Source organism: Henckelia pumila, chromosome 3, assembly GCF_033568475.1.
Source record: "Henckelia pumila isolate YLH828 chromosome 3, ASM3356847v2, whole genome shotgun sequence".
NCBI lineage: Eukaryota > Viridiplantae > Streptophyta > Magnoliopsida > Lamiales > Gesneriaceae > Henckelia > Henckelia pumila.
The window spans coordinates 198,517,900-198,544,750 of NC_133122.1; the positions used below are offsets into that span (position 1 = coordinate 198,517,900).

At 34.1% G+C, this 26,851-nt stretch overlaps 4 protein-coding genes across 4 annotated transcripts; 2 read left to right on the forward strand and 2 right to left on the reverse strand.

Annotated features, from left to right (window-relative positions):
• The first annotated feature begins 5,845 nt into the window (after positions 1-5,845).
• On the forward strand, positions 5,846-9,117 carry LOC140893567 (potassium channel KAT3). Its single transcript, XM_073302649.1, has 11 exons — positions 5,846-6,287; positions 6,400-6,615; positions 6,736-6,891; positions 7,001-7,058; positions 7,151-7,468; positions 7,555-7,794; positions 7,882-7,980; positions 8,061-8,093; positions 8,187-8,372; positions 8,470-8,905; positions 8,983-9,117. Exons 1-11 carry the CDS (start codon positions 6,109-6,111, stop codon positions 9,111-9,113), a joined length of 2,052 nt encoding a protein of 683 aa, XP_073158750.1. The 5' UTR covers positions 5,846-6,108; the 3' UTR covers positions 9,114-9,117.
• A 429-nt stretch (positions 9,118-9,546) lies between these two features.
• LOC140893568 (mannosyl-oligosaccharide 1,2-alpha-mannosidase MNS3) lies at positions 9,547-14,215 on the reverse strand. Its single transcript, XM_073302650.1, has 6 exons — positions 13,838-14,215; positions 11,941-12,902; positions 11,102-11,354; positions 10,629-10,826; positions 10,258-10,406; positions 9,547-9,814 (listed from the first exon to the last, which is right to left on the reverse strand). The coding sequence occupies exons 1-6, from the start codon at positions 13,913-13,915 to the stop codon at positions 9,556-9,558; spliced, it is 1,899 nt and encodes a 632-aa protein (XP_073158751.1). The 5' UTR covers positions 13,916-14,215; the 3' UTR covers positions 9,547-9,555.
• A 4,942-nt stretch (positions 14,216-19,157) lies between these two features.
• On the forward strand, positions 19,158-21,765 carry LOC140890894 (nuclear intron maturase 1, mitochondrial). The gene has a single exon (XM_073299043.1). The coding sequence runs from the start codon at positions 19,222-19,224 to the stop codon at positions 21,265-21,267; it is 2,046 nt and encodes a 681-aa protein (XP_073155144.1). The 5' UTR covers positions 19,158-19,221; the 3' UTR covers positions 21,268-21,765.
• Positions 21,766-23,971: 2,206 nt separating this feature from the next.
• On the reverse strand, positions 23,972-24,755 carry LOC140892454 (uncharacterized). The gene has a single exon (XM_073301342.1). It carries the CDS (start codon positions 24,538-24,540, stop codon positions 24,094-24,096), a length of 447 nt encoding a protein of 148 aa, XP_073157443.1. The 5' UTR covers positions 24,541-24,755; the 3' UTR covers positions 23,972-24,093.
• Between the last annotated feature and the right edge of the window lie 2,096 nt (positions 24,756-26,851).

The following is a 26,851-nucleotide window of genomic DNA, read 5'->3' on the forward strand; positions in this document are numbered from 1 at the left end:
TAGAGCCTAGAATAGGATAAATATAAGGCCAGGCCCAGGCCCCCCACCAAGAGAATATAATTAATTTGTGCACTAACAGAAATACAGAATCCACCCCCACCCACTAAGTAGTAAATCACTGATCATTTCCTTGTGTGCACATTTTACTCAAGAAAACTACGAACATTGATGCACTTTTTCCCATAATTTAAAAAACTAAATTTTTTGAAACCCTAAATCGTGCATGTAGAATCTATGTCCAAATAGGTCGTACGTCATTGTGCTTTTTACCTTATCTTGTTCGAGCAAAAGAAGTCCACTCCTATGTGCATGACACACTGTTTGAGAAATTAATACCTATTTTATGTTATTGATGCTATTAAAAGATTGAGTGGTCTCTAAATTAAAATGGATTAATATACTTAATATCAATGAAACATTAAAATTAAGAATATGATATTTATATCATGGTTTTTGAATATTTGTGTGTTTATAAATTATAATATAATTAACATCCCCAACCCTAAATGCATGCATATGGTCCCAAATCAAAACTTTGACTTTGCCAATTGGAGAAGAAGCCCCTGATTACTATTAAGGTCCACAAGTCCATATGGAGTGAGCCAATGCAATGAGAGATACCACTCAGCTTTACTTCCCTTTACCCTCATCCCTCTCCTAAACACTAGGATTCGACGATTGGGCACATTCTTTCAATTTTATGTGTATAAAGGAACATCGTATTCTCACTCGCGGGATCGAAGACGTGCCGGGACGACGTACGTGATTCTATATATTATGTATGTGATATATATACATACATACATGGTCGTTATAAATTTGATAATGCATAGTTACAGAAAATAGCGTCAAATGTGATCACAAAATGGTCCTAAATACTTTCAAACACAAGCCAAAATCCAAAGTTTGTACTGAAAACAATGTTGCATGTTTTTAGCATCAACAACACGTTAGAGCGTGCTTAATTAGTCGGTCTCATACTAGCTAACTTAGCGAGTAAAATGGACCCCATAAAGAGTTGTTTTTTTTTTTTTTTAATATATTCGTAGTAACGCACTATTGATATTTAGATTATCCTTAGCTTTAAAACATATCTGTTGCTGTTAATAGTGTTTTCAGCGGATGTATATAGCTTCTGGTAAAACGAAAAACGATATTTGATTAAATTAATATGATACTCGAGCGCATAGATTAGATAATCAATCCTCAACAAGTTGAGGGGAAAGTTCATTATTTTCGTGTAGAGGAGGAGTTAACAAAAATAGATCAAGGACCACAGATAATACATCTACCGAAATCCAGACCAATTCCATGCCTCGGGCTAGGACCACCATGGTCCATATATTAGGACCATCGTATGTATCATCCACACCATATTTATTTTCTTATAATTAATCATACACTTTTTTATATATATAATTATCAATTTATTGGAATATAATGTGTAAATTATCTTAACTGGCATGAATATAATCTATGAATATGGATTAAAAGTGGTCCCGATGGAGCCAGATCGTGACTCCACCAATTTGATTGGATGCGAGCAAGATTTTCCACGAAACGTGGGTGGATACAATTTTAGAACTATGTGGCGGTCGACGGAATTTACGAAACTTTGACACCCATCGAGTCAAATACCACTCAATGCGACCACGAATTATCTATTCTAATTTGGCAGATTATTGTTTTTTCTACTATGATTTTCCTTTGAAAATGGGAAAAATGAGTCATCCAAGTTCAAGATTGTTTTATGTGCACATCTATGTTTTTTGCCCCTTATCATTGTTTCTTTATGATTTTGAGTCTCTTTATTATCAAATTTCAGTTTTTGTTTGATTTTTTGTTTTTTGTTTTTTACAAGGTTAGTCCTTTCCGACTTGGCGCTATTATGGAATGAATATGACGTTGATGTATATAGTGTCACATCAGCATTATCAATGAAAAAGTATTAAAATTGTCAAAAATAAGAAAATTAACAAATTAAAAATAAAATTTGAAAAAATAAAAGACCAAAATCATAAAACAAAAAATAACGAGCTTAAAAATACATTTTTCACTTGTTTTAATTCAAGTGACATGTTAGATTCAAAATTATCTTTCCCAAAATGTGAATACAGCAAGAACACCAAACTTGATTAGTCGGTGTGTTTTTCTTGGCTTCAAATTGCGGGTTAATTCGAAGAAAATGAGTTTAAAGTGTTTTTACGGCATACGACCAATATGGAGCATGGATTCTTGGAATAATTCTTCCTCGTGAGCAGATTAAGAATATCATTAGAAAAAATAATTATAAAAAAATTTCTATTATGTCCTCATTTAATGAATGCTGCTTGACACAACTACATTGATTTCAAGAATTAAAATTAAATAGGATTATGTTATTAATTAGTAAAAAGAACTGAGATGTTATCCTTAGATACTGTTTGATGTGAACGATAAGATGTTGATGTACTATTCATTACTTATTTTGTCTAATGTTTGACTCAAATTATATAAAAGCTTAGTGTCATACATCATTATTTTATCTAAATATGTTAATTTTTAGGATAATGCTATGTGTATATAAATTCTTACATAGAGAGTTATACGCCCTACAAATTAGTAAAGTATATCAAAATTTTTTTAAAATATCTTTATTTCAATTGTTTGTCTTCCTCAAAAAATCTTTTAACGAAAATATTATTATTTTTTATTTTATTATTTATTGTGCAGCTTTAGGGGTGTCAAAATTGAACCCGACCCGAGTTTACCAGAAAATTATCGGATTAAGATTGAGGTTTTGGGGTTCGGGTTGGACCCGAAATATTTGATTTTTTTATTTTTAACAAAATAAATAAATACACATAATAATAATCAATATATTTTGATTTAAATATAATATAATAACAAAATCTCACTTATATAGTTATATATAATTTAAATTTGAAAGTTTAATTGTACAAAATTTAAAATATACTTACTACACAAAATAAAAATTATTTTCAAAAATCAATGTTTTACAAAATAATTATTACACGTTAAAAATCTATGATACAATATACAATAATTTTGTTTTTAAACATACAATATATAAAAATATAGTAAATATTTCTTAATTCTATAAATAAGTACAAAAAATTTTTAAAAATTTTTCAAACCAAAAATGGAATCACTTCTTATGGACTCGTTGAGAATGATTCGGATCTAGTTCATGGCCTATTAGAAGTAGAAGGCGCTCTGGTGGGATCTTCACGGACAGAAAAAGATTCCAGTTCGTTTGATAATGATCGAGTTACATTGCTTCTTCGGCGACCGACCCGAACTCGACTAATCCGATCCACCCAAACCTACGTGATTTGATTTTTTATTTTGTTTTTTTAAAAAATATTAATTATTACATATAATAATAAATATATTTTAATTTAAATACATAATAATAAAATCTCGTTTATATATGATTTAAATTTTAAAGTTTAATTTTAAAAATTTTAAAATATATTTACTATAAAAAAATAAACAACTTTTGTTGAATTCGGTAAATTAATTCTATAAGTAGTAATAAAATAAAAAAATAATAATATTTTAGTGAACAATTTTTTTTAGCAGACAAAGAATTGTAGATTGAAAAAAAAGATATTTTAAAAGAATTTTGAGATATTTTTCTAATTTAATAAGATATGTAACCTTCTATGTAAGACTCTATGTACACATATTATTATTCTAATTTTTATGTATTTGTATTACATATATAACTTCATTATCTCATCCAAAAACCAAACGAAACATTAAAATATTGCCCCAAAAATGGACATTATCCTCGTACGTTCGCCCTAATGCTAATATAAGAATTTTCACATATTTAAGAAGAGGTGCGTACTATGTATTTTTTTTTTTTGAAAATGCAAATACAATTTTGATCAAGATTACAAAAATATGATATAATAATTGTCAGCACTAATAACGAGACTTAAGCATGGATTGAAGACTTGCTTATTAGAAAGAAAAATTGCAAAAAAAATTTTAAATTTACCTAAATAAATTAAAAAAAACTACCTACAATTAGTGAAAATAGACCATATGATGGAACATTTAGTATAACATGTGATGAAGAAGGTCTAGATTGTATGGAGTCGACATTTCAAAGAAGGCCTAACACGTGTTGTTATGTAATAAACTAATAAAGTAATAACCGAAATTAGTCAACAACAATTTTTGAATGTTTTCTCTTGACTTACCCAAGGTATTTGGGACCGTCGAGTTGACCCCACCAATTTTTTTAACCTTAAATTAATTAATCATACTTTTCTCATATCTTCAATTAAAAATTAATGCTAATGCTAATAGTATTAGCCTAGGTGGTTTGGTTTGATTCTTCGAGAATATATTGATTTACATATTTTTCATGCATAGGTCAATCGGTAAACCAACCGTGGAGGCGCGTGCAATTAATTAATTGATCGGGTCAACTGTTAAGAATGTTGTCCATTTCACACACAATAAATTTAAACATCGTTTGACTCGTAATTAAGATTTTTAAAGATAAAACAATTATACATGACGTTAATATTTGGTAAAATATAAGCTAAATATTGGATATTATTTTATTATCTCCATCAAGCATGTCTTAAGTAATCATATTATCTTGTTTAGAAAACTTTATTCTTGCAATATAGGGAACAAACAATAACCATATAAATTATTATGTTTGATTTATCATATTACATACTAAAAATTCTATAGTAAATTATAGTTTTATATTCAATATGCTCCATAAATTTTGCATATTTGAGATGGATGATATTTTGCACATTGGCAAATAATAATAATAATAATTCATTGGAAAGGTTGTGAAATGCGGGAAAGTTTCACATGAACTAAATTTAGCCCAATACTGTGTGACATGGTAGTCAAATATGGCGCCATAGAGTCCATTTCAGTACACACATATTCCAAGCATTTCATTTCAATGTACATATCCATCACATAATCAAAACCTTGCATATAATGCATGCATGTATGTATATTTAATACACGTTTAAAACTTCATTTAAAATACATTAAAATTGGCACACAACAACCCCATTAAATCAAATAGAGCCAAATCAACTTAACTTTGCACCTTTCAATATATATATTTTTATCACTTTTTATCCCTTAAATCTCTTGGTGTTACTATATAAAAAGGAATTTATTTATTTATTTATTTATTTATTGTTTTTTGTTTTTAGAACGTGAGTGGTGTCCATTAAATTAAATGGACCATCCGAGCATCAATCCTCAAGCATGGTGGTTAGTCCAATTTAAGATTTCCCCCAAAATCTACTCATCTACATGTGTTAGTACATGTTATGGAGCTCCCACCAATTGCATTTGCCACCACCATCAATCAACAAGGATCATCCCATCCCATCCCCTAAACTTTTCAATATCTTCGTCGAGAAATTCTGACGCTGGCCTCGAATAATTTGAGGTTCAGGGGTCCACGTGATGATAATGTATAGATATTACATATCCAAATCAATTTGGGTCGTTGATGCTGCAAATAAGACATTGGGTTACCTACATGTAGCAATGAATTTTCACCATTTCCTTCTAATGTACATGACCTTATGGTAAAATTGTGAGTCTAATATCCAATCATAATGTATAAAACTTGAGATCAAATATCTGACCAACATGACAGAAAATATATATATCATTTGATCACGTGAGTCCATCGTCGATCTCATTTCATTTCATTTCATCTCATCTCATCTCATCTCATCTATGTATACATAGGTCTAGCTAGCCACAAAGGCTGCAACTCTAAACCTTAGCCAAGAACTCATGTTGTCCGCCACTTCTTTGACGTCGAGCCCATGTCGGGATATCCCATGTTTGTCTTTCACCCTTTGCGCCTTTTCCTTAATCTCTCTTGCAATCATGGCAGCAGTATCATTCCAAGTGAGCTCACGGCATCTTGGAAAAGACTGCTGCCTTTAAATGGAAAGTAGGAGAAAAGGAGCCTTGGAGGCTTCGTGGGAATCATCCCTATACTGTTTTTGCTATATATAAACATCTCGCCAGGATTGATCTTGCCATCTGTGAAAGCTTTGAGAGATTCCCTTCTGTGATCTTACACGAAACACAATGTCGTTTTTGTACTTGAAAAACTTCATAAAACGGTTCTGTGTAGAGGACTTCCAATCCAGCACAGGTACTCAAAGTGGTTTCTTCTCTTGTGATCTCCTTCCATCCCTTGGAGATAGAAGAAACAGAGCTACCATACTTCGAACATACATCGTGTCCCCGTTCGATCCCTGTTATCGGTGAATATCTTGCTTCATTTCTCAATACTCAGAAAGGAGAGTTTTATATAAACATAATGAACTTGAAATTCATTGACACTCATATCCTACCATTTGTTGTTTATTTTTCCAGGGCCTGGGAAATGTTTCTGATTCTTTTGGTCATTTATTCAGCCTGGATTTCTCCATTTGACTTTGCATTTCTATCTTACAAAAGAGATGCCCATCTAGTATTTGACAACATTGTCAATGGTTTCTTTGCTGTTGATATTGTACTCACCTTCTTCGTGGCGTACCTGGATACCCAGTCGTATCTCCTCGTCGATGATCCAGGCAAAATAGCAGGAAGGTAGATAAAAACATGCATCCATTTTCGCAAAATCGTGAATATGGAGTTTCAGAAATCTTTCAGCACTACAACCTAGCTCCAATCACAATTTTTCTCATGACAATTTTATTTGACTAACAGGTATCTGTCAACCTGGTTCGTGTTTGATGTCTGCTCAACAGTTCCATTTCAATCTCTTAGTGCTCTATTCACAGATCAAAATGGTGGTCTGGGATATAAACTGTTGAGCATGTTGCGTCTTTGGCGGCTGAGACGAGTCAGCTCATTGTTTGCGAGGTTCTTTCGCCACTCTCAATCAGCCCCTTCGATTTCCTTGCAATATTTTAGGATCATCGATACAGCATACAACAAGGCTAAAATTTACATCTATTTCTCCTTGATTCAGGCTTGAAAAAGACATTCGGTTCAACTATTTCTGGACTCGCTGCACGAAACTCACATCTGTAAGGGACTGTTATTTCTGTATAGTGAATCTTCACACCTACGCATAAGTATCCGATATTGACACAATGTCACTGTTCTTGATCATATTCAGGTGACGTTGTTCGCGGTACATTGTGCAGGATGTTTCAACTACGCGATAGCGCATAGATACCATGATCCTAGCAAAACTTGGATTGGAGCAGTATTTCCAAATTTCAAGCAAATGAGTCATTGGGACAGATATGTTATCTCACTGTATTGGTCTATAGTAACACTAACTACAACAGGTTATGGAGACTTACACGCTGAGAACACGGAAGAGATGCTGTTCTCCATCTTCTTCATGCTGTTCAACCTAGGATTGACAGCTTATCTCATCGGAAACATGACAAACCTTGTCGTGCACTGGACGAGCCGCACCAGAAACTTTGTATGATATCTTTCCCCCTATCTGTACATGAGCTATATTTGAATGTTTTCATAGCGAATGTTGACAGATTTGTTTCTATACTGTAGAGAGACACCATTAGAGCTGCTTCAGAATTCGCGAAGCGAAACCAACTGCCTTCCCATGTTCAAGATCAAATTTTGTCCCATGTTTGTCTCAAATTCAAAACAGAAGGATTGAAGCAGCAAGAGACTTTAAATGGGCTGCCAAATGCTATTCGGGCAAGCGTTGCGCGTTATCTGTTTTATCCCGTGGTTCAAAATGTCTATATTTTTCATGGAGTTTCACAGGACTTCCTTTTTCAATTGGTACTATTTCTTCTCCAGTAAAATTATCGTCCAGTTTTCTTTATAAAGAAGGGAAGGAAAAATACTAATCCTGGATTTTCTCGAAAGGTCCCTGAAATGGAAGCTGAGTATTTCCCTCCAAAAGAAGATGTTATTCTACAAAATGAATATCCAACAGATGCATATATAATGGTCTCGGGAGCAGTGGTAAGCTACCAAATCTCATATAAATTACCAAAAATTGTTGCTTTATGTTTATATTATGTTCTGATGGTGGTGTTCAACAGGATTTAATTACAAAGATCAACGGCCAAGATCAAGTAAGAATCATCAAACCAATAAATTTGCCATGTACACATATATATAGTTGACTACATGTATAAATTACAGCCAATACTTTCATGTACACACAGATTCTGGGAAAGGCATCCACGGGGGAAATGTTCGGGGAAATAGGAATTTTATATAATACGACTCAGCCTTTTGGTGTTCGAACAACTGAAGTTTCGCAAATACTAAGGCTTAACAGAACAACATTTATCAACATTCTTCGAGCAAATCCTGTAGACGAGAGCATTATCATGAACAATCTTTTTCGGGTACTTATTATTTATTAATCATCAGCACTGTATATTGCTTAGATATCATTTCTTGAATCAACACTTACTCCGAAAACTACTTTCTGGTTCTTCAAAGCTCAAAGCATGGAGAAGTACCGATATGGGAGGCCAACACGATGTGAGCTTGATCCTCAATAACTGGCCCGGCAGAGAAACGGGAGAACTCAATGGTCAAACCAGAGATCAACACACGCCCTTTGGAGACACGACGAAGTTTGAATCAAGAGTAGGAATTTCCAATTCAAGATTCATCAACAGAAGTGAAATCGATGTGTACTCACCATCCTTTCATGAAAATGAAAAGAAATCAAACAGGGCCACCAATTATGCCGATGATTATACGTATGTAAGCTCAACCAATTCTATTTATCCTACTTCGGTAGATGATATAAACTCAGCCAGGAAAAGAGTCACCATACATATGAAGTTTGGAAAGAAGAAATGTCCACAGAAGAAGCCTGCAAAGCTCATTGTTCTACCCGATTCGCTCAGAGAACTGTTCATAATAGCAGGTAAGTGTTGTTTGACGCTTGCTGTATACCTAAAACTGTCTGATATATCTGATCATCCCCTCTTTGTGCAAGTGCAGGAAAAAAATTTGGAGATGACAAGCTCACAAAAGTAGTAAATGCAGAGAATGCAGAAATAGATGACCTAAGAGTAGTACGAGATGGTGATCATTTATTTTTTCTGCCAAGCCAAGATGCAGGCAAAGAATGATGTGCAATAACTTGAACTAACAATTATAACACGTGGGAAACCAGAAATTACAAAAGAAATCTGTAGTTATACCAAAACATAGTTTGAATCGATAATTGTATTCTGTAAAGGAAATCATTATAAGAGGAAACTGGTGTTACTCATTACATGGTTGCCTAACCTCAATCTAATTATGTCGCTCAGCAGTCACCGTAACTACAAATTGTAGATATTTGCAAGTCAATCATCTCTGGCATCAATATGTAGACTTTGCTCAGTTAATTTTTAGTACAAATAAATACAAAAACCCGATGATGAAGGGCGGAAGAGAGCAAAAGTTCAGCCACCTTTGCACTTCTCAACCCATTCTTCAGAGTCTCAGGTGTTGTATCTAAAACAATAGAGGGTTGCCGCCTGATATTGTCACAGAGCTTAAAATTGTAAACTTAGCACAAGAATCAGATCACTTCGTGCTTGCAGTTCGTTGAATAGGAATAGGATGAGCTTCTGTGTTAAATACATACTCATCCAACGGAATAATATTACTGTCTCCAAACAGTAAATACAAATATTTTAGAGTTTCACCCAGGAAAAAAGTCTCCATCTTGTCTCTTTTGCGTGGTGGAAGCACAGTAACATCATCTAGCGAACTGTAACCACCGGAATCAACTTTCGTATACTTCTCAAATGCTTGAAAAATTTTCCAGCCCCACTCACGATATCTGAATAAGCATTGGCAACAGTCAGACTAGTTTCTGAAGAGGCAAAAAAAGCATGCAGTAAAATAGCTTTGAATCCACTCGGCCACTCCCAAAATGGTTCAAATGATCTCTAAATGAAACGGATAAATTTTACAAGATGCTATCTTATGAGCATGGATAAACGAAACCAATTTTAAAAATCACACTGAAATTTTGAGCTCAAGAAAGGAATAAATATTTTTGAAAGTTATATACATCATATGTTTCTTTATTCAGAGGAAAAAGTAGCTCCTCAAAACAAAGCTGGCGAGAAAGCATGGTTTATTCATTCAAAAAAGTTTCGAAAGTAACCTATAAATACTCTGATCGGAAGGAAAAGAAGAAAAACACATTCATGTTAAACCATAAAAATTTTTGGGAAAAAAAAGCGCTTTAATCTTTATCTTAGACATAATTGAACATACTTTGGATCTTCTGTGATGCGAAACAAGATAAACAATGATTCAACAGTTTCAGGACGCAGAAGATTGTGACGATCGGCAGGTTTTATAATTATGTCATTCACATATTTAGAATTTTTGTTTCCACCACCAGGACCACCTTCTCCTTCTCCCTGTATGAAGCAAAAGTAAACCATTATAGCAACAGAATATTAGTGCGGCCACAAATTGATCAATAAGTAAGATAATGATCCTAGGGGTATGACTGCAGGAGGAGAGAAAGACTAGACTTGGTAACCCGTATATCCATAAAGCAACAACTACTCCAATCCGCTGGCAGACACGTCAAAGATAAAAAGAAAATATACAAACAAATTACGAATAAGCAAGCTGACCTCCATATTGAAGTATGCGATTTCTGGAGCCAGTCCACTAGAAGTTACTGAATACATCTCAACACATGTCTTAACCAAATCTTCAGCAAGCTTCAAATTTTCAAGATCCTCAAAGCTGAGCAAGTTTTCTCTCATAGCTTTTTCTTTTGCAATGCCTTTTGTGGCACCAAGAGCAAGAGTACCAGGAAGAAAACATACCTTCACATAAAATTGCATAGAACAGGTAGTAAGAAAATACTGAGCTCAAAATATGTGTGCTATGTTGTTAGATGATTAACATGTTGGAATACATGATCAAGTTACTTTGACGACTTGCATTGATATTTGAGGAAAATGAGAAAGATATTGTCCACAAAGACGTAAAATGTTTCTCGGACACATCCCAACATGTAAAAGACATATAATGGCTGTCTTGTAAAACAATTTATTGCATTCAATTTTGTTAAAATGCAAACTATATCAAAATAACATACCAGATGATCCATTTTTGGACTGAACGCGCTGTGCAGCCCATAGGGCAGTTCTCCAACAAAAACCAACCCATTGGGAGTAGATTTCCTAACTAAAAGTTCCTTGATGCCTTTCACTGATTCTTTATACATATCATGCAAATAAGTCAAATTACTCCCTTGATTCTGAAGCCAGATTTTGATGAGGTACTCATAGTAGCTGTCCCCACGAGATCCGAGTCTAATGTTTTCCCCGTTAAACTCACCAGAACGAGGACTGTAAAATGATGAATAGACAGTAAAAACATGACTTGTAGTGAGTCCTAACATCATCTGTTGAATGCTCGGCAGTTAATGCATAGATTTCCAGTGAAGGATAGAAGGGTGATATAAAGAAAGATTTGGCTTCATGAAATCCTAATACCATGCAACTAGTGGTCTCTCTATGTTTTCCTTCTAATTCTACACAAAGTAAACAAAAGTAGAACTTAATCAGTTTGAGAAATACAATCAGCATTCACAGGTGCAAACTCCACGGCTTCATATAGTGCATGATAGTACAGTTCTTTATTAGTTGGAGTAAATAGTTAAAAAGCCACACCAATGTTGCAGTGGACTACAAGAAATCTGCAATTTACCACAGCATTTAGTCTTTAAAATTTATTTTGTCAATCATCCGATGCGTGTACACAAGTTAGAGTACCATATGGGAGAAGAAGAAATTATACAGTTTTCTGAGGGCAAGCTAACACATAATTTAAACCAGATTACAGATTACGAAACATTTTTAAAAGAACAGGAACTCCAAGATATAAGTCCAAATCCATGAATGCAACAAAGAAGCAAAAACAATTTATCCTCACTCTATGTAAATAGGAACGAGTCCCTTGAACTTTGGGAGAGTTTTCATGTGTTCCAAAACCTTCATAGACTCCAGGGTGTAGTTCGGATCACCAGTCAAAGAACTGAGATAATTGAACTCAAGCTGTAAAGTAGAAACTTCAGCTGTGCTACTTAAGCCATCAGGAGCAGGATGTGATGAGTGATCACGTAGAACAACGTCGCTGTAGGGGATAGCCGAGGGGCTTGACGTAAAAGCAACCAGCAGATGATCAGCCAAGTTCTTAGCATTTTCAAGATATACCTTTGGCTCAGGTCCTTTTGCTGAAGCATTAGCACCATGTTCGCCTCCACTTAAATGGTAAGCACTTAAAAGACCACCTAGAACACGAATAGTAGTTTCAAATAAATTTACTTGGCCTCTTCCATTAATCCTCTCTGGAAGATTCTTTTCAATCCAAAAGCCAGCTTCGTGCACAACTTTGTCAATTCCCATTATCATTGCAGTGTCAAGGGCATCTACAATTGTGGCTCCTAAACCCCCCAAGCCATCAACTCCTCTACGGCTCACTGGCATAAGTTCATCATAACCCATTGCATATGTTCTATACCCAGACCATGCATGAATAAATGCCTCCTTGACCTTTTGTTGGCAAGCCTTCCAATCATGGCCAGATTCTATCTTGTGAGAAATATGGATAGATTTATTCCTAGCAATGATTTCATCAGGAGATAATCGAGGAGGAAGCCTTGGTGGTTTCCTCCAAAATTTTCTAAATCTACCATTTCTATCGGTGAAGAAACTATTTCCTTCCTCGGTGCCAATATTCTTAGCTATACCACCCAATGAAGAAGGGGTGGTGCTAGTATGTGTCAGAATAAGGTATGCTAAACCACCTATCATTAATAGCACAAGAAACCTTCCTGTACTGCATTTTGTACATTCATTTTTCACATTACTAGTTAAAAGGCTTTGAGTGATCCCCTGTGGAAGAAAACAACTAGATAAAGTTAAGTCAACATATACTAGCAAAAACGCGTTGTAACTTCAAAAGGAACTCATTAAACATTTAATGAGTGAACAAGTGTTTAAAAAACAACATGTATTGGATTGAACTAGCATCATTCCACTAAATGAAATGAAAAACGGTATATGCATGTGGCGCTTGACACCATGCAGCTGCTATCTGCAATTTAAAATGCATGTCCATCTGAATTTTATAATATTTCTAATCCATCTTGTTGAATTCAGATGTATTGATGGTTGGCACACCAGAAACGGCACAAGTTAGTTAACCAGTATTTCATTAACTCAATTTATCTAATTTAACAAGCCTCTCCCCGTTACTCTCATTCATTCTTGGTAAGCAATTATGCATGCTGGATCATAACTGGAAGCTTCGTAATTAAGTAAGAACCGCGCCTTTACGAAAAATCAGCCATAGAAAAACCACAAACCAAACATTACCATAATTAAGGCACACTTCTCAGAACCACATCTATGCAATCACTCATCTATCGAAAACAAGAAAGACTGTATCACCTCTGTTACGTACAAACACTAAAAGCAATGTTATAAATTAGCAAAAAAGTTAAAGAAAGGTTTTTGAAATAAAATTTACACCAGAACTTCAGGAACCACGGGTAAAGTAAATTAATTTTCACAGTTTGCACAACAGTTGAATATCCATTCCAACCCAGCGAGTTTCAGTTTAATCAACACATATTCAACCCATTACACAAAACGAATCAAGAATCCGCGTCAAACGCCACCTCATTAAATTACATGATCACCAATCCAAACTCACTGAGATCTTGACAAAACAAATAGAACCCCAAAAGATAAAGATAAAAACTAAATCAATCAATTTTCTCGAAAGAAATACTGATCCGTGAGAGCTGAAAAATGCAAACACGAACCTTGAGAAGAGATCGGCGGCGAAACTTGCCGTTGTCGTACTGTACATCTTTCATTGAATAAGGCAACGATTTCGACATGGTTTGAGCCGATTCTCAGATTACTGAGATAAATAAATGTAGAGAAATAGAATCTGGAGGAGAGAAAATCTAGTTATGGATTCCGAGAATCCAGAGATCCGCGAATTCTTGAAATCTGATGAGATTGTTGCCAAGAAGTGATTTCCCTGTGTGGGAAGCTCAGCACTGCAACGCCGTAAATTCAACGGATTGAATTTTTAGTATTTAGGTGTTTGAACGTAGGAGTATTATCAGTTTGATTATTATGCTAAATTATATCTAAATGTCTAGATCAAATCTTTTCATGTGTAATAGTCATTTGTTAGCTGCATGTGAAAATATTATTTTATAAGTAGGAGACAACTTGTTCTGTTTAGGATAGATGATGCTACTAACATGGATATATGATGATGAGAAGAATTTAGGAGGACAATGAAGAAGGAAGAATCAGAATGTGGATGATATTTTTGAATTTTTTGATGTAACTTTCTTCATCAAATAGAGGATTCTTATACATCCTACAAGCATAGAAATTAAAGTAAAGTAGCATTCAGTACCTAAATCCAAACAAATATACATGTTCAGTCCCCCGTCAGAAAAATGTTTGTTTAAACTCTCTGGGCCCACATTTTTTTCTCGGATGAAAATCAGTACAAAACATTGAAAATAAGGTACGAATACATGATATTCCAGTACAAAACATTGAAAATCTGATATAAATATATGATTTTTGAGTACTCAAATATATAGATAAATATTGACATTAATGACAAATTGTATGTTTTGATGAAAATGGATACAAAATATCAGAAATAGAGCACTAATATATGTTTTTTGAGTACGAAATGTGTTAGATCTGGTACAAATATATGATTTTTGAATACTAAAAATATTAATATTAATGACATATTTTTCTTATTAATAAAAATGTTCATGTTAATTTTATACTCAAAATCTTAGTTTTTATACCAGATTTTCAATGTTTTGTACTGAAATATCATATATTCGTACCTTATTTTCAATGTTTTGTACTCATTTTCATCCGAAAAAAAATATGGGCCCAGGGAGTTTAAACAAATATTTTTATGACAGGGGACTGAACATGCATATGTGTTTGGGTTTAGGTACTGAATGCGAATTTATCCTAGAAATTACCTGACAATGCTATCGACTCTTTTCTAAACTTCTCACTATGTAAACGATTGTATGAGTGTTGAAACTAATACAAGGCAAAGTCTCCAACTTCCATTGACCGAGTATTCTGGTTAAATATTTAATATTTACTAGCGAAAGAGGCACACACAATGTGTGTAAAATAATACCAACATTATGAAATAAATAAACATATATAGATTACACGAATGATTTTAAATTTGAAGTTTTCTGTTTCTCTGATTTTAAAATTATAAATTGCACATGGAATATGGAGAAAAGGAACGAAGGGAAGTTACACGAAGGTAAAACCTGATTGTGTGCATGGTTTTTTTTTTTACCATTTTGGCCATGAACAATAAGAAGGTGGGTTACATATGTAATTTGATGATGGTGTCATTCAGGCGAACCGAATCAGTTTCTATATGAGTCAGATTTTTTATAAAAAAGTAAAGATATTTGGCACATTAACATGTATCATATACAATCTCTCAAGCATGAGTATAATCTATTTACTTCTAAAAAATGTTAAAAAATCGATTATCAGCACGATTATCGCATTAACTTTGGGAGAAGCCATCTACAGCTGTGATGATTTATTGTGACAGCAAAGCTACTTTGTAAAAGGTAGCAAACAAGACTTACAATGGTATGCAACGACATCTCAGTCTTAGACATCAATCTATACGAGGGTTACTCAAACAAAGAGTAATTACAGTTGACTATATAAAATCGAAAAACAACTTAGCAGATCCTTTGACAAAAAAACTCACTAGAGATTTGATTGCAAAAACATCAAAAGAAATGGGGTTAAGATCAATGTGATTTAAGTTATCTTTTAACAGGAACCCAACTTATTCTTTGAAATACAAACAAAGTTCAAATGGTACTAACAAGTTAAAGAATAACTTAGAAGAGACATTAGAGTATTAATTTAAACCCCTTTCTAAAAATCTCTAATGTGAGAGTTCTGCATGTAAGAGGCTGGAATTTGTTCCTTAATAAAGTCAACTATGAGAGTTAGTGACTCGTAGAATCACTTTGAGGGAATTCATCTATATGAGTGTGAGAGTCAGGCCGCTTTCTATGAGATCTTAGACCATCTCTAGAGCACTCACGAAATCGGGATATTACGCATGACCAATAATGCGTTGGAACAAAATAAGACATTTTTTGAATGAACAAAAATATGTGTGACAACTCCGGTTGGTTTCTATAAGGGTCCTTGGTTCAAGATTTGTTCACCGTAGTACCTTAACTAAACCTTGAATTGTTTACACTAAGTGGAAGTTCAAAGTCAAAAACTACTTTTATTTATATACTATTTATCTTTTATGATGCATTATTTTGAACTACGATGGATTGATCTTGAAAGGGTGCGTAGGCAATCACTTCGGTGATGCAGCCAATTCAATGTTTAATTATATTTATTTAATTTTATTTTAATATCTAAAATTTTGAAAATGGGGGGAGTATTCTGGTTAAATATTTAATACTTATATTTGGCACATTAACACGTATCATATGACAATCTCTCAAGCATGAGTATAATCTATTTACTTTTAAAAAATGTTCAAAAACCGATTATCAACACGATTATCGCATTAACATTGGGAGAAGTCAACTCCAGCTGTGATGATTTATTGTGACAGCAAAGCTACTTTGTAAAAGATAGCAAACAAGACTTACTATGATATGCAGCGACATCTTAGTTTTAGACATCAATCTATACGAGGGTTACTCAAACAAAGAGTAATTACAGTTGACTATATAGAATCGAAAAACAACTTAGCAGATCCTTTGACAAAAAGACTCACTAGAAATTTGATGGCAAAAACATCAAAAGGAATGTGGTTAAGATCAATGTGATTTAAGTTTTCTTTTAACTTATGCTTTGAAATACAAACAAAGTTCAAAGGGTACTAACAAGTTAAAGAATAACTTAGAAGAGACATTAGATTATTAATTTAAATCCCTTTCTAAAAATTTCTAATGTGAGAGTTATGCATGCAAGAGGCTGGAATTTGTTCTGCATGTAAGACATCTAAGCTCTTGCTTCTTCCCACCCCTTTTTTTTTCCTATTTTTTTAATCTTTGCTTACGCGATTTTTTGATCATGTGTTGTTCATGTTGTGGCTAAGGAATCAATTTTTGAACAAAATTAGGCCCAATGTACAAAATGATTTTTTATTTATAAATAATATTTTCCAGATCAATACAATAAATCCATCATAATGTAATTTTTAGATGCACACAACAAGGTTGAGCAAGAAATAACAAGAAATCTCAACTCAATATTGAGTTTCATGTTATAAAAAAAATCGTGTTAGCATAGGTAGATCATGTAATTTTTATAAAATGTTAATGGTTAGGACGTCAATTTAATTTTCATGGTGTGAAATTCACATTTCAATATTTCTCAACGATTTAGATGGAAAAAAAACCTCCGACTTTTTATTAGCTTAACTAGATATGAATAATATGATTTGGTAAAAAAAAAAAAACTGTAGAATAATTATTATACATAATGAGAAACATTTATAACATTAACGTATTTAAGCATAGTTTGATTCGAAGTAGAGACGACAATTTCTGTTGAATTCGATGGAGAATTCGATACCCGATCCGAACGAAGTAGAATATGGAGTTATATTTTATACCAAATTAAATAAATAAGTAATTGGGTATGAGGATTTTGGATATGGGGATGGAGGAGGATGTAGTAACATTTTACTCATCCTCGACCCGAATACTGATTAAATACACACACGTATATATAAATATATGTATGTATATATTTATTTATGTATTTATTATATTAAATAAATATTGATTTTATTTATTTTTTTTAAATTATGGTAGTTGGATGGAAAATAAAAAATTATTAGCATAAAGGTAATGATATTTTGTAGAATAATGGTTTTGAGATAAATTATATATAATAATTTTTGTTTCTTATGTTATGTTTATTTTGTTAATTTTTTTTTCCTTATTGTTCTTATAAAAATTTGGTGAATAAACATAGTTTGATCAAAATAATCAAATTTGAAAAATGCAATTGCATTGGTAATAGGATATTTGGGTAGGGTATAGGGATGACAATGGGTCGGGTCTACCCGACCTCGCATTGAACCCGACCCGGCCAAGCAGGTCTACATGAAGGTCCGGGCAGGTCCCGGGTTTGGCTGAACCCGCCCCGGGCCCGTCCCGCAAAAAAAAAATATTAATATAAATATAAAATATATATGTATATATATTAATAATATATAATTATATTTTTTATATTAAATAATCAATATTTTATCCATAATTTGAGTTTATAATATTTTTGAGTTGAAATGATTTTAATATATTATGATATTTTTAATATGAAAATATATTATTATAATTTTTTTAGTTATTAATTATTAATTAAATAAAAAAATGATACATTTTAACTTGTGATAATATTTTTGATCCTAAATATTGTTAATACAAATTTAAAAAATAAATTTAATGATGTTTTGTTATTTTTTTAATTTATTTAAATTTTTTATTTAATAAATTTTAAATTATATAAAATTTGACGGGTCCAACGGATCTAATTCAGATTGAAACTGTCAAGTTCGCGGGGCGGAGCGGGTCTCGGTTTTACCCGAACCCGTCCCATTGCCATTCCTAATAGGGTATGAGTATCCATCATCCGATAGGTATGAGGATGGGGATGAAAGTATTCTACCCGACGGAATGAAGATGAATATAATAAATTGATATGAAGACAGAGGTATGAAATCTAATCAAATTCGATCCATTGTAATCCCTAATTCGAAGTATATGTGAGACCGTATAATATATGAATGATATATGAAAACAATAATTTATACAAGTTGAATCAAATATCAAATATTAGATAAACTTGTGCGTGATCAATTAAAACGTAGGTAGTGTTTCGAAAAGCTTTTAAAAAGTACTTCTCATCTTTTTATTCACAAAATTTTGAAAATTTCTAAAATTTTATTAAGCAAAAGATTGAAAGTGCTCCATAAAAAATCTGTCAAACACTGCCTTATTAAAATATCGTCTTTCCCATTTACTTTTAACTACAAATTAGTAGACAATGGCTGGTTGTGAATCTGGTGGCTTGAGGTAATAAAGAAGATTGGGGTTGGACTTTGGAGGCTCGAGTGAATGAAAACATGTCGCTGGGCACAAATGTCAAACACCTGACGTGCGCTTCCTCCCCCGGCGCGGCCATACGCCGATTCTGCCATCACTTAAACCACCGCTCTTCATCGGCGGCAGCCGTGCAACAAGACCCGTACTCTCAGCTCAAAGAAGACCCAGTTCAAGTCCTCTCGGACCTCTGGGTGAAAGCATTCGCGCAACCACAGAAGCCCTTCCTCAAACTCACCGGCTTCCTCTCCAAACTCGATCTTTGGGTGCTTGCTTACCAGCGAGCGTGCGCTCACGCCACCGGATCTTTCCTTTCCAAAAACGCCCTGCCTTCTCACACGCTCTCCAATCTCATTTCACTTAAAGACGCCGTCGTACACAACCAGTTTAGGTGGAACTCCAAGTTGCAGCAATACGTACGCAGCCCCAATGATAAACCCATCCCTAAATTACTCTCCAAAAGCAAAATTTATTCTATGTTGAAGTCTGAAACTCCTCCGTTTCAAGATTTGGTTGTTCAAGAAGTGCTATTGATGATTGTTGAACCAGTTTTTGAGCCGCGGTTTTCTTCCAAGTCCCATGCTTTTAGGCCGGGTAGAAATCCTCACACTGTTATTAGAACCATCAGGAGTAATTTTGCTGGGTATTTGTGGTTTATCAGAGGTGATATAAGTGAGATTTTCGAAAATGCAGATGAAAAAGTGGTGCTGGGTTGCGTTGAAAAAGCTATAAAAGATAAGAAAGTTTTGGACTTGATCAAATCAGGGTTGAAAGGACCAAGAGAATTTTGTATGAGTGCGGCAGATAAAGGCGAGAAATTGAATGCAAGGAAACGAAAAAGGGGTCAGACGAAGAAGAGAATTTTGCGTGATGATGAACCTAAGCCGGACCCGTATTGGCTAAGAACATTCTTTGGTTTCGCTCCAGAAGAAGCTTCGAAGGTGCCCAGTTATGGATACTGTGGAATTCTAAGCCCTTTGCTGATGAACGTTTGCCTTAACGAACTCGATCATCTTATGGAAAACAAGATAGTGGAGTTTTTCAGGCCATGCGAGTCTGATTCAATATGGAAGTATAAGATCGATGATGGCTGCCACAACCCTTCTTGGCCAGAGTTTGTGCCCTCAAGTGGCAAGGAGAAGACTCGAAAAATGGATTATCTTCGGTTTGCAGGTCATTTCATAATTGGTGTCAGGGGGCCGAGAGAGGAAGCAGTGGGAATTAGGAAGGAAATAATCGAATTTTGTGAGAAAAGATTTGGTATCAGGCTAGACAACTCTAAAGTTGAGATTGAGCATATCTCAAGAGGGATTCAGTTCTTGGATCATTTCATATGCCGCAGAGTTATACACCCAACTCTTCGTTACACTTCCAGTGGTGGCAAGATTGTGAGTGAGAAAGGTGTGGGAACTTTGCTTTCGGTTACAGCCAGCGTGCAGACCTGTATCCGCCAGTTCAGGCGGATGGCATTCCTAAAAGGCGACAGAGACCCGGAGCCCCTGCCTTGCACTCCTATGCTCTATTCGGGTCAAGCTCATACAAATTCCCAGATGAACAAGTTGCTGGAAACCATGGCAGATTGGTATAGATATGCGGATAATCGGAAGAAAATAGTTGGATTCTGCGCTTATGTAGTCCGCAGCTCCCTGGCTAAACTATATGCCGCAAGATACAGGTTGAAATCTCGTGCAAAGGTGTACAGCATTGCTTCCCGCAATCTTAGCCGTCCTCTGAGGGAAAGTAGCAACAATAGAGCGCCGGAGTATTCTGATCTTTTGAGAATGGGACTAGTGGACGCCATCGAGGGGGTGCAATTTTCTCACATGTCTTTGATTCCATCGTGCGATTATACTCCTTTTCCTAGGAATTGGGTTCCTAGACACGAGGAATTGTTGCGGGAGTATATCAGTTTACAAGACCCCAAATTCTTTTGTGGCCTGATTAAGGCAGTGAATAGGCAAGATCTATGTTTGCCTCAAGATGATGTATCTAAGATTGTTTGGGACTACAAGATTCTTGGATTTTGGAGTGGCCGATTCAATGGTCATAAAGTAACAGAGAATGCATAAATTTTTAGACTTGAATGGGAAAACAAGAGTTCTGATATTATGTTAGGAATGTATACATGGCATCGTGGCTTTGTTAACCCAAGCGAAAGTTTGGGTTCAGCTGATTTTGAATCCACTGCTGGTTCCTCTCGATCATAACTATTACTATGGCTAGTTCGAGCCAGCCGGATTCCCGAAGAACACGAGAACAGAAAAGAAGGATAGAAGAGAAAGCAAGAATATGTCGACTTCTTATACCAGAAGAAACAACTTTGTTACAAGTAAATTCATGGCCATATTTTTTCTTTCCCTCCACCTATTCCTGGTAAAACTACTTGTACTATTACTAACACATGCTAAGCTCCTAACTTCCACTTACATTATTTAGTGTATAGGATTTGTTTGATACATATTTTTCCTTGTTTTTAGTTCATTTTTATAAACTGTACATCTATAATCGGTTTAGTTTGGTTGGGATGATAAGGTGAGATTGCTTGTTGATTAAGCTTTGTGCTCAAAACTTCGACCAAACATTGGATGATAAGGTGAGATTGATAAAAATATTTTGTATCAACCAATGTTTGGTCGAAGTTTTGAGCACAAAGCTTAATCAACAAGCCATAACATTGATTTAGCTTTTCAACTAGCCATAACACTAAGTAACATGGATTAGAAAATTATATTACTCTCTTGCCCTTTATTTATGCTTTGTCTTCTTAATTATTTTTCCCGTCGACGAAATTGGATTCCACCCCAGACGCATCATCTACTTCCATTTCCATACGTTTTCTATTTTTTGGTCTTTTCTTGCACCCAAGCATCTCTATTCCAAGAAAATGGGTTGCCAAAAGCAATGAAAAATGGAGGTGGAAGAAGAGAAGGCTTCTTGCTTTGAATCCCAATTGCTTAGTTAATGTGAATTTTTGGGTAAGCTATTAGAATGATATTATCTAATGAAATCTCTTCATCTACTAAATTTTTAGGCATCGTTTGGTTCGAGGATAGGATAAATAATATTTGGATAAATAATATAATGTAATATAAAAATAGAAAATGATAGTTAATTTAGGAAAGAGTTTGAAAAATAACCTTGGTCAACCAAATTTTTTGATTTATGACCTTCCTTCAAAAAAAATTTACAAAATGACCTTCAAATACAAAGAAAATGCAAAAACAAAACAAAGAAAAAACATTCAGAAGATTATATTTCAAAATCATGGTCAAACAAAGGTTATTTAGTTAAATAAATTCGTTAATTTAGTATTTGATTTGATTGATAGATTATAGTTTATTTGATTTGATTGAATTTTGTATTAAAAATATAAATTATCATTTTGTCCTTTTAAAAATAAATAAAATATGAATAATATTATTTATAAGAGTAATATAGTAATTTAAATTAAATGACTTGATTGATGTAAGATAAAAGATTAATGATTTAATTGATGTAAAATAAATAATTAATAGATATATAAATAATATGACGAGAAAAACGCGGAATTGAATAGGATAAGTTGTACAAATATTAATTATATTTGTACCAAACGGTACCTTAGATTTTAGCATAAAAGTTACATCCATATATATTTATAGGAAAATGCCCTTTTACCAAAAAGAAAAAAGTAATGTATGATCCAGCTAAAATCCAATGGATCAACACAAAGAATCATGATCTCTGTGGGTTTGGCGTGTTGAATTTTGTGAAAGATGCACATTTAAGTAGTTGAGCGTTGGCATAACGTGTGATTATCTAATCTAATATGACGTGTAGCGGCGTCCGAGGCAGATGGATAATGTGTCCCACTCCTATCCCCACGATTCCCAACATTTTGCAATTCGCATACAACATATTTTCATATTTAAAGGTATAATAATATTTAAAAAAACATATTTTCATATTTAATAATAATAATAATATACGTGATGTGCATTCGAGTTAAAATCATGAGGAAAAAATTAGGAATGTAAATTAACTAACAGTGTGTTTGGATGTCTAAAAAATAGAATTTGGAATTGGATTTGGATTTGAAATTGGATTTGGATTTTAAAATCCATGGAATTGAAATTCCATTTTGTGTTTGGCAAAAAGTTAAAATATATTTTGGAATTTGATAGTATAAATTTTGGATAAATGATATTTTATAAAAAAAATTATAAAAAAAAACTTAAAATTTATAAGTAAAGTATATGAATTTATTATTAAAAATAATTTTATTGCTTTATAAACTCAAATCCCGTGAAATCCCGTGAAATCCGACCAATTTTGTCAAGATTTCACTTAACTAATTGAAATCCTATGAAATCCCACCAAATACCAATCCCGTTTTGAAATCCCAAGTTGCCAAACACTAAAACGGTATTTTCAATTCCAAATCCCACCAAATCCCGTCTAATTCCCGTAATCCAAACATAGTGTAAATCGTTGTGAATTATTCGGAATTCGGAATTCGATTTAATAAAAGTACTCACTCATTTAATGAAAATTATTAAGATAAACAAACTGAACAATTTTATTAAAATATTAATTTAAATTTATAATTTAGGTTCAATATAAGATCATTCCATAAATAAATATTCGTTAAATAAACTCGACAAACACAATTACATCCTTAGGGAAAATGAAAGTTTATTATTGTTACATGTAAGTGTAAAAAAGTTGTAGCAAATTAGTGAATTACTCAATTTTTTAGCTCGGCTAATAAATATATAATCGATATACATTGGCTTGAATATTACGCGCACAAATTTTTTTAATAATAAAATGGAGCGAGGGACAATTACATGATAGAAGTATCCCGGATTTATTCACTTACACGGATTTCCCGATCTACCCTCGTAACACGAACTTCAAGTGCTCTGCTTCTCCTCGTCTTCCTCCTGGAACGCCGAGACCGGGAACGCTCTGGAAAGACCGGCGGCGGTTCCGAAAGTGATCTTGCCGGAATTGGGATCCTGGATGGAGATATCGGAGATAGTGACCCAGATCAGGAGCTCCTTGCTCTTCACACCTGTCAGCCTCTTCATCCGGCGGTCTTCCACGAACGCCGTCACCTCCGTGTCGTACCAGACGCTGCGACCAATGGCGCGGAACACGTGCGTCTTGCTCTTCTTCTGCTTCAGCCATACGAATCCGGAGGACTCGTTGTACCCGACTTCAACGATTTCGTCCAGGGGGAGCAGGCCTCTGGGGAGGTTGATTTTCTCCAGAAGCTCCTTCGATTTATGCTTGCAGATCGCCTCGCCGGTGTACACCTCCGCATTCTCCCGGTGCGACGAGGTTGCTTGGGACGACATTTTTTTTTTAGCAGTGATTGATTTGCGGAGAGGCGAGGGGGTTTGGGATTTTCATTTATACACGAAGATGGCTACGTAATTACGAAATTATCCTCCTGGGTAGGTATTAGGATTTCGTATTTCCCAAACTAATCATTTTATTTTACTGATAACTTTCGTTTTAATTTTTCAAAAATCAATATTTCTATTCTCTTTTTTTTCGACGGGTCACAGGAATTTCATGTATCACAACTTATTAGTAGGTATAAAATTTTATAAGACCTTGACCATATTATTAAGATATATTATGTGATAATGATCATAATTTTCTTGATCTTGACCTCAATATTTCATGTTAAATCTAATGCTTTACAGCGACGAAAAAATCTATTAGGCACCGTTTGGTTTAAGGTATGATATAAGTAATATATAAATAAGTAGTATAATGTAATAAAAAATAAATAAAAAATTATAGTTAAAATAGTATTGAATTTGATTGATAGATTATTGTTTATTTGATTTGATTGATTAAATTTTATATAAAAATATTAAATGACTATTTTGTTATTTTAACAATAAATAAAATAAAAATTATATTATTTATAAGGGGTAATATAGTAATTTGAATTAAATGATTTGATTGATGTGAGATAAGTAATTAATGATTTGATTGATGTAAAATAAATGGTTAATATATGCATAAATAATATGATGAGAAGAACGTGGGATGTGATGTGATGAGTTATACATATATTAGTAATATGGTGAACAGAACGGTGCCTAATGTTTAGCTCGAATTTTTGCGTGCAGACGTGTGAGTCATAGATTGTTGGAAATGATTTTTTAGGTTCATTAATATAAAAAAATTAACCGAGCATCACTTGTCTCATAAAACTGAAAACCGACCTAAAAATTATAATCTAGGTATTTTGAAATATTAATTTGCTCAAAATAGGGTGAATGATAAATTAATTATTTGATATCAGTGTTCAAAGCCCAATTGGTATGTTGTAAGTGAAATATGACTTGTCCACATGAAAAGTTTGATATTTTTCATTCCTACATATATATTGTTGTATATTAATTAATTAAATAAGTTCAAGTCAGATCCAAGGTGAGAGAGGTAAAACGCACCGACCGAGCGCGTGTGGATGCAAAAGGCGCACTTCGAGCGTACACGACGTGTTAGTCCTATTCAATAGACATGTGGCGCATGACTGGATGCCACTGAGACGTGTGGCATGGAGATGGTTGAGAGACGATCAGATGAGTTGGTTCATAAGATCTAAATGAATGGTTGTGAATAAGGAATTTTACTTTATGCTACTCAAAAATGGTGACGATGACATGGCGGGTCATGACGTGTCATACTCCTAGTCAACGAAGATGTGGCGTATGAGTGGATCTCACTAGAACGCGTGACATGGAGGCGGTTGAGAGACGATTGTATGTATTGGTTCATAAAGTCTAGATGAAGGGTTGTGATGATTCATGGATCAAAATCGTTGGATGAAAGCTGAATGACTCTAGACCGCTATATCGGATGGTTGAGATCTAATGGATCAAAGGTGGCATCTTTTTCGGTCTTTAATTGGCAATTTTATTGTATACTTTTAGTGCATCTAGAATGGATGCGATCTGGATTGTTGATTACACACGAGATTTAATCATACAAAAAGATGTCATACAGTGGTTGATATTTATAGTGATCCGCACCGTGATCACCTACTAATCAAGATCTTAGACATGTAATTAACTTAATTAAACATAATCAAAAAATAACTAACGAAAACTAAATAGATTATACAACCCAAGAGAAAGAAATCCGAAATTATTATACAATCATGTCGAATAACTGCATAACAACTCCTCAAACCAATACTAAGAGCCCAAACTGGAACCTAACTCCACCTCAACTTCAACTCAAAACTAAGGTCTCCCTGAGCCTCCTGCTCCATAAAGTCTGAGACCTACCCCATGGAATAGAGTGTCCAAAACAATTCGAGGAAGTGAGCATAAAATGTTCAATACGACAGTATGAGTATACAAATATTATATGAGCATGAATGCAAGTGCACGGGTACCAAGACACTAGGTCAAGAATCCTGCTCACTGACTCGTGCCCCAGGAATATAGAACTCTGTGCCGTCGCACCAAGAGGTGGAAAATATACCCAATGTGGATATCGGTGACCTGACACGAGTCCACGTGTCCAACCATCCACTATACGTAGAGTGAGCGCCCTACTATCGACTATCTCAAGGGTATAAGCTCAATATGCTAATGCATGAAGCATAACATCATGACAGGTAATATGCAGATAAAAATCGTA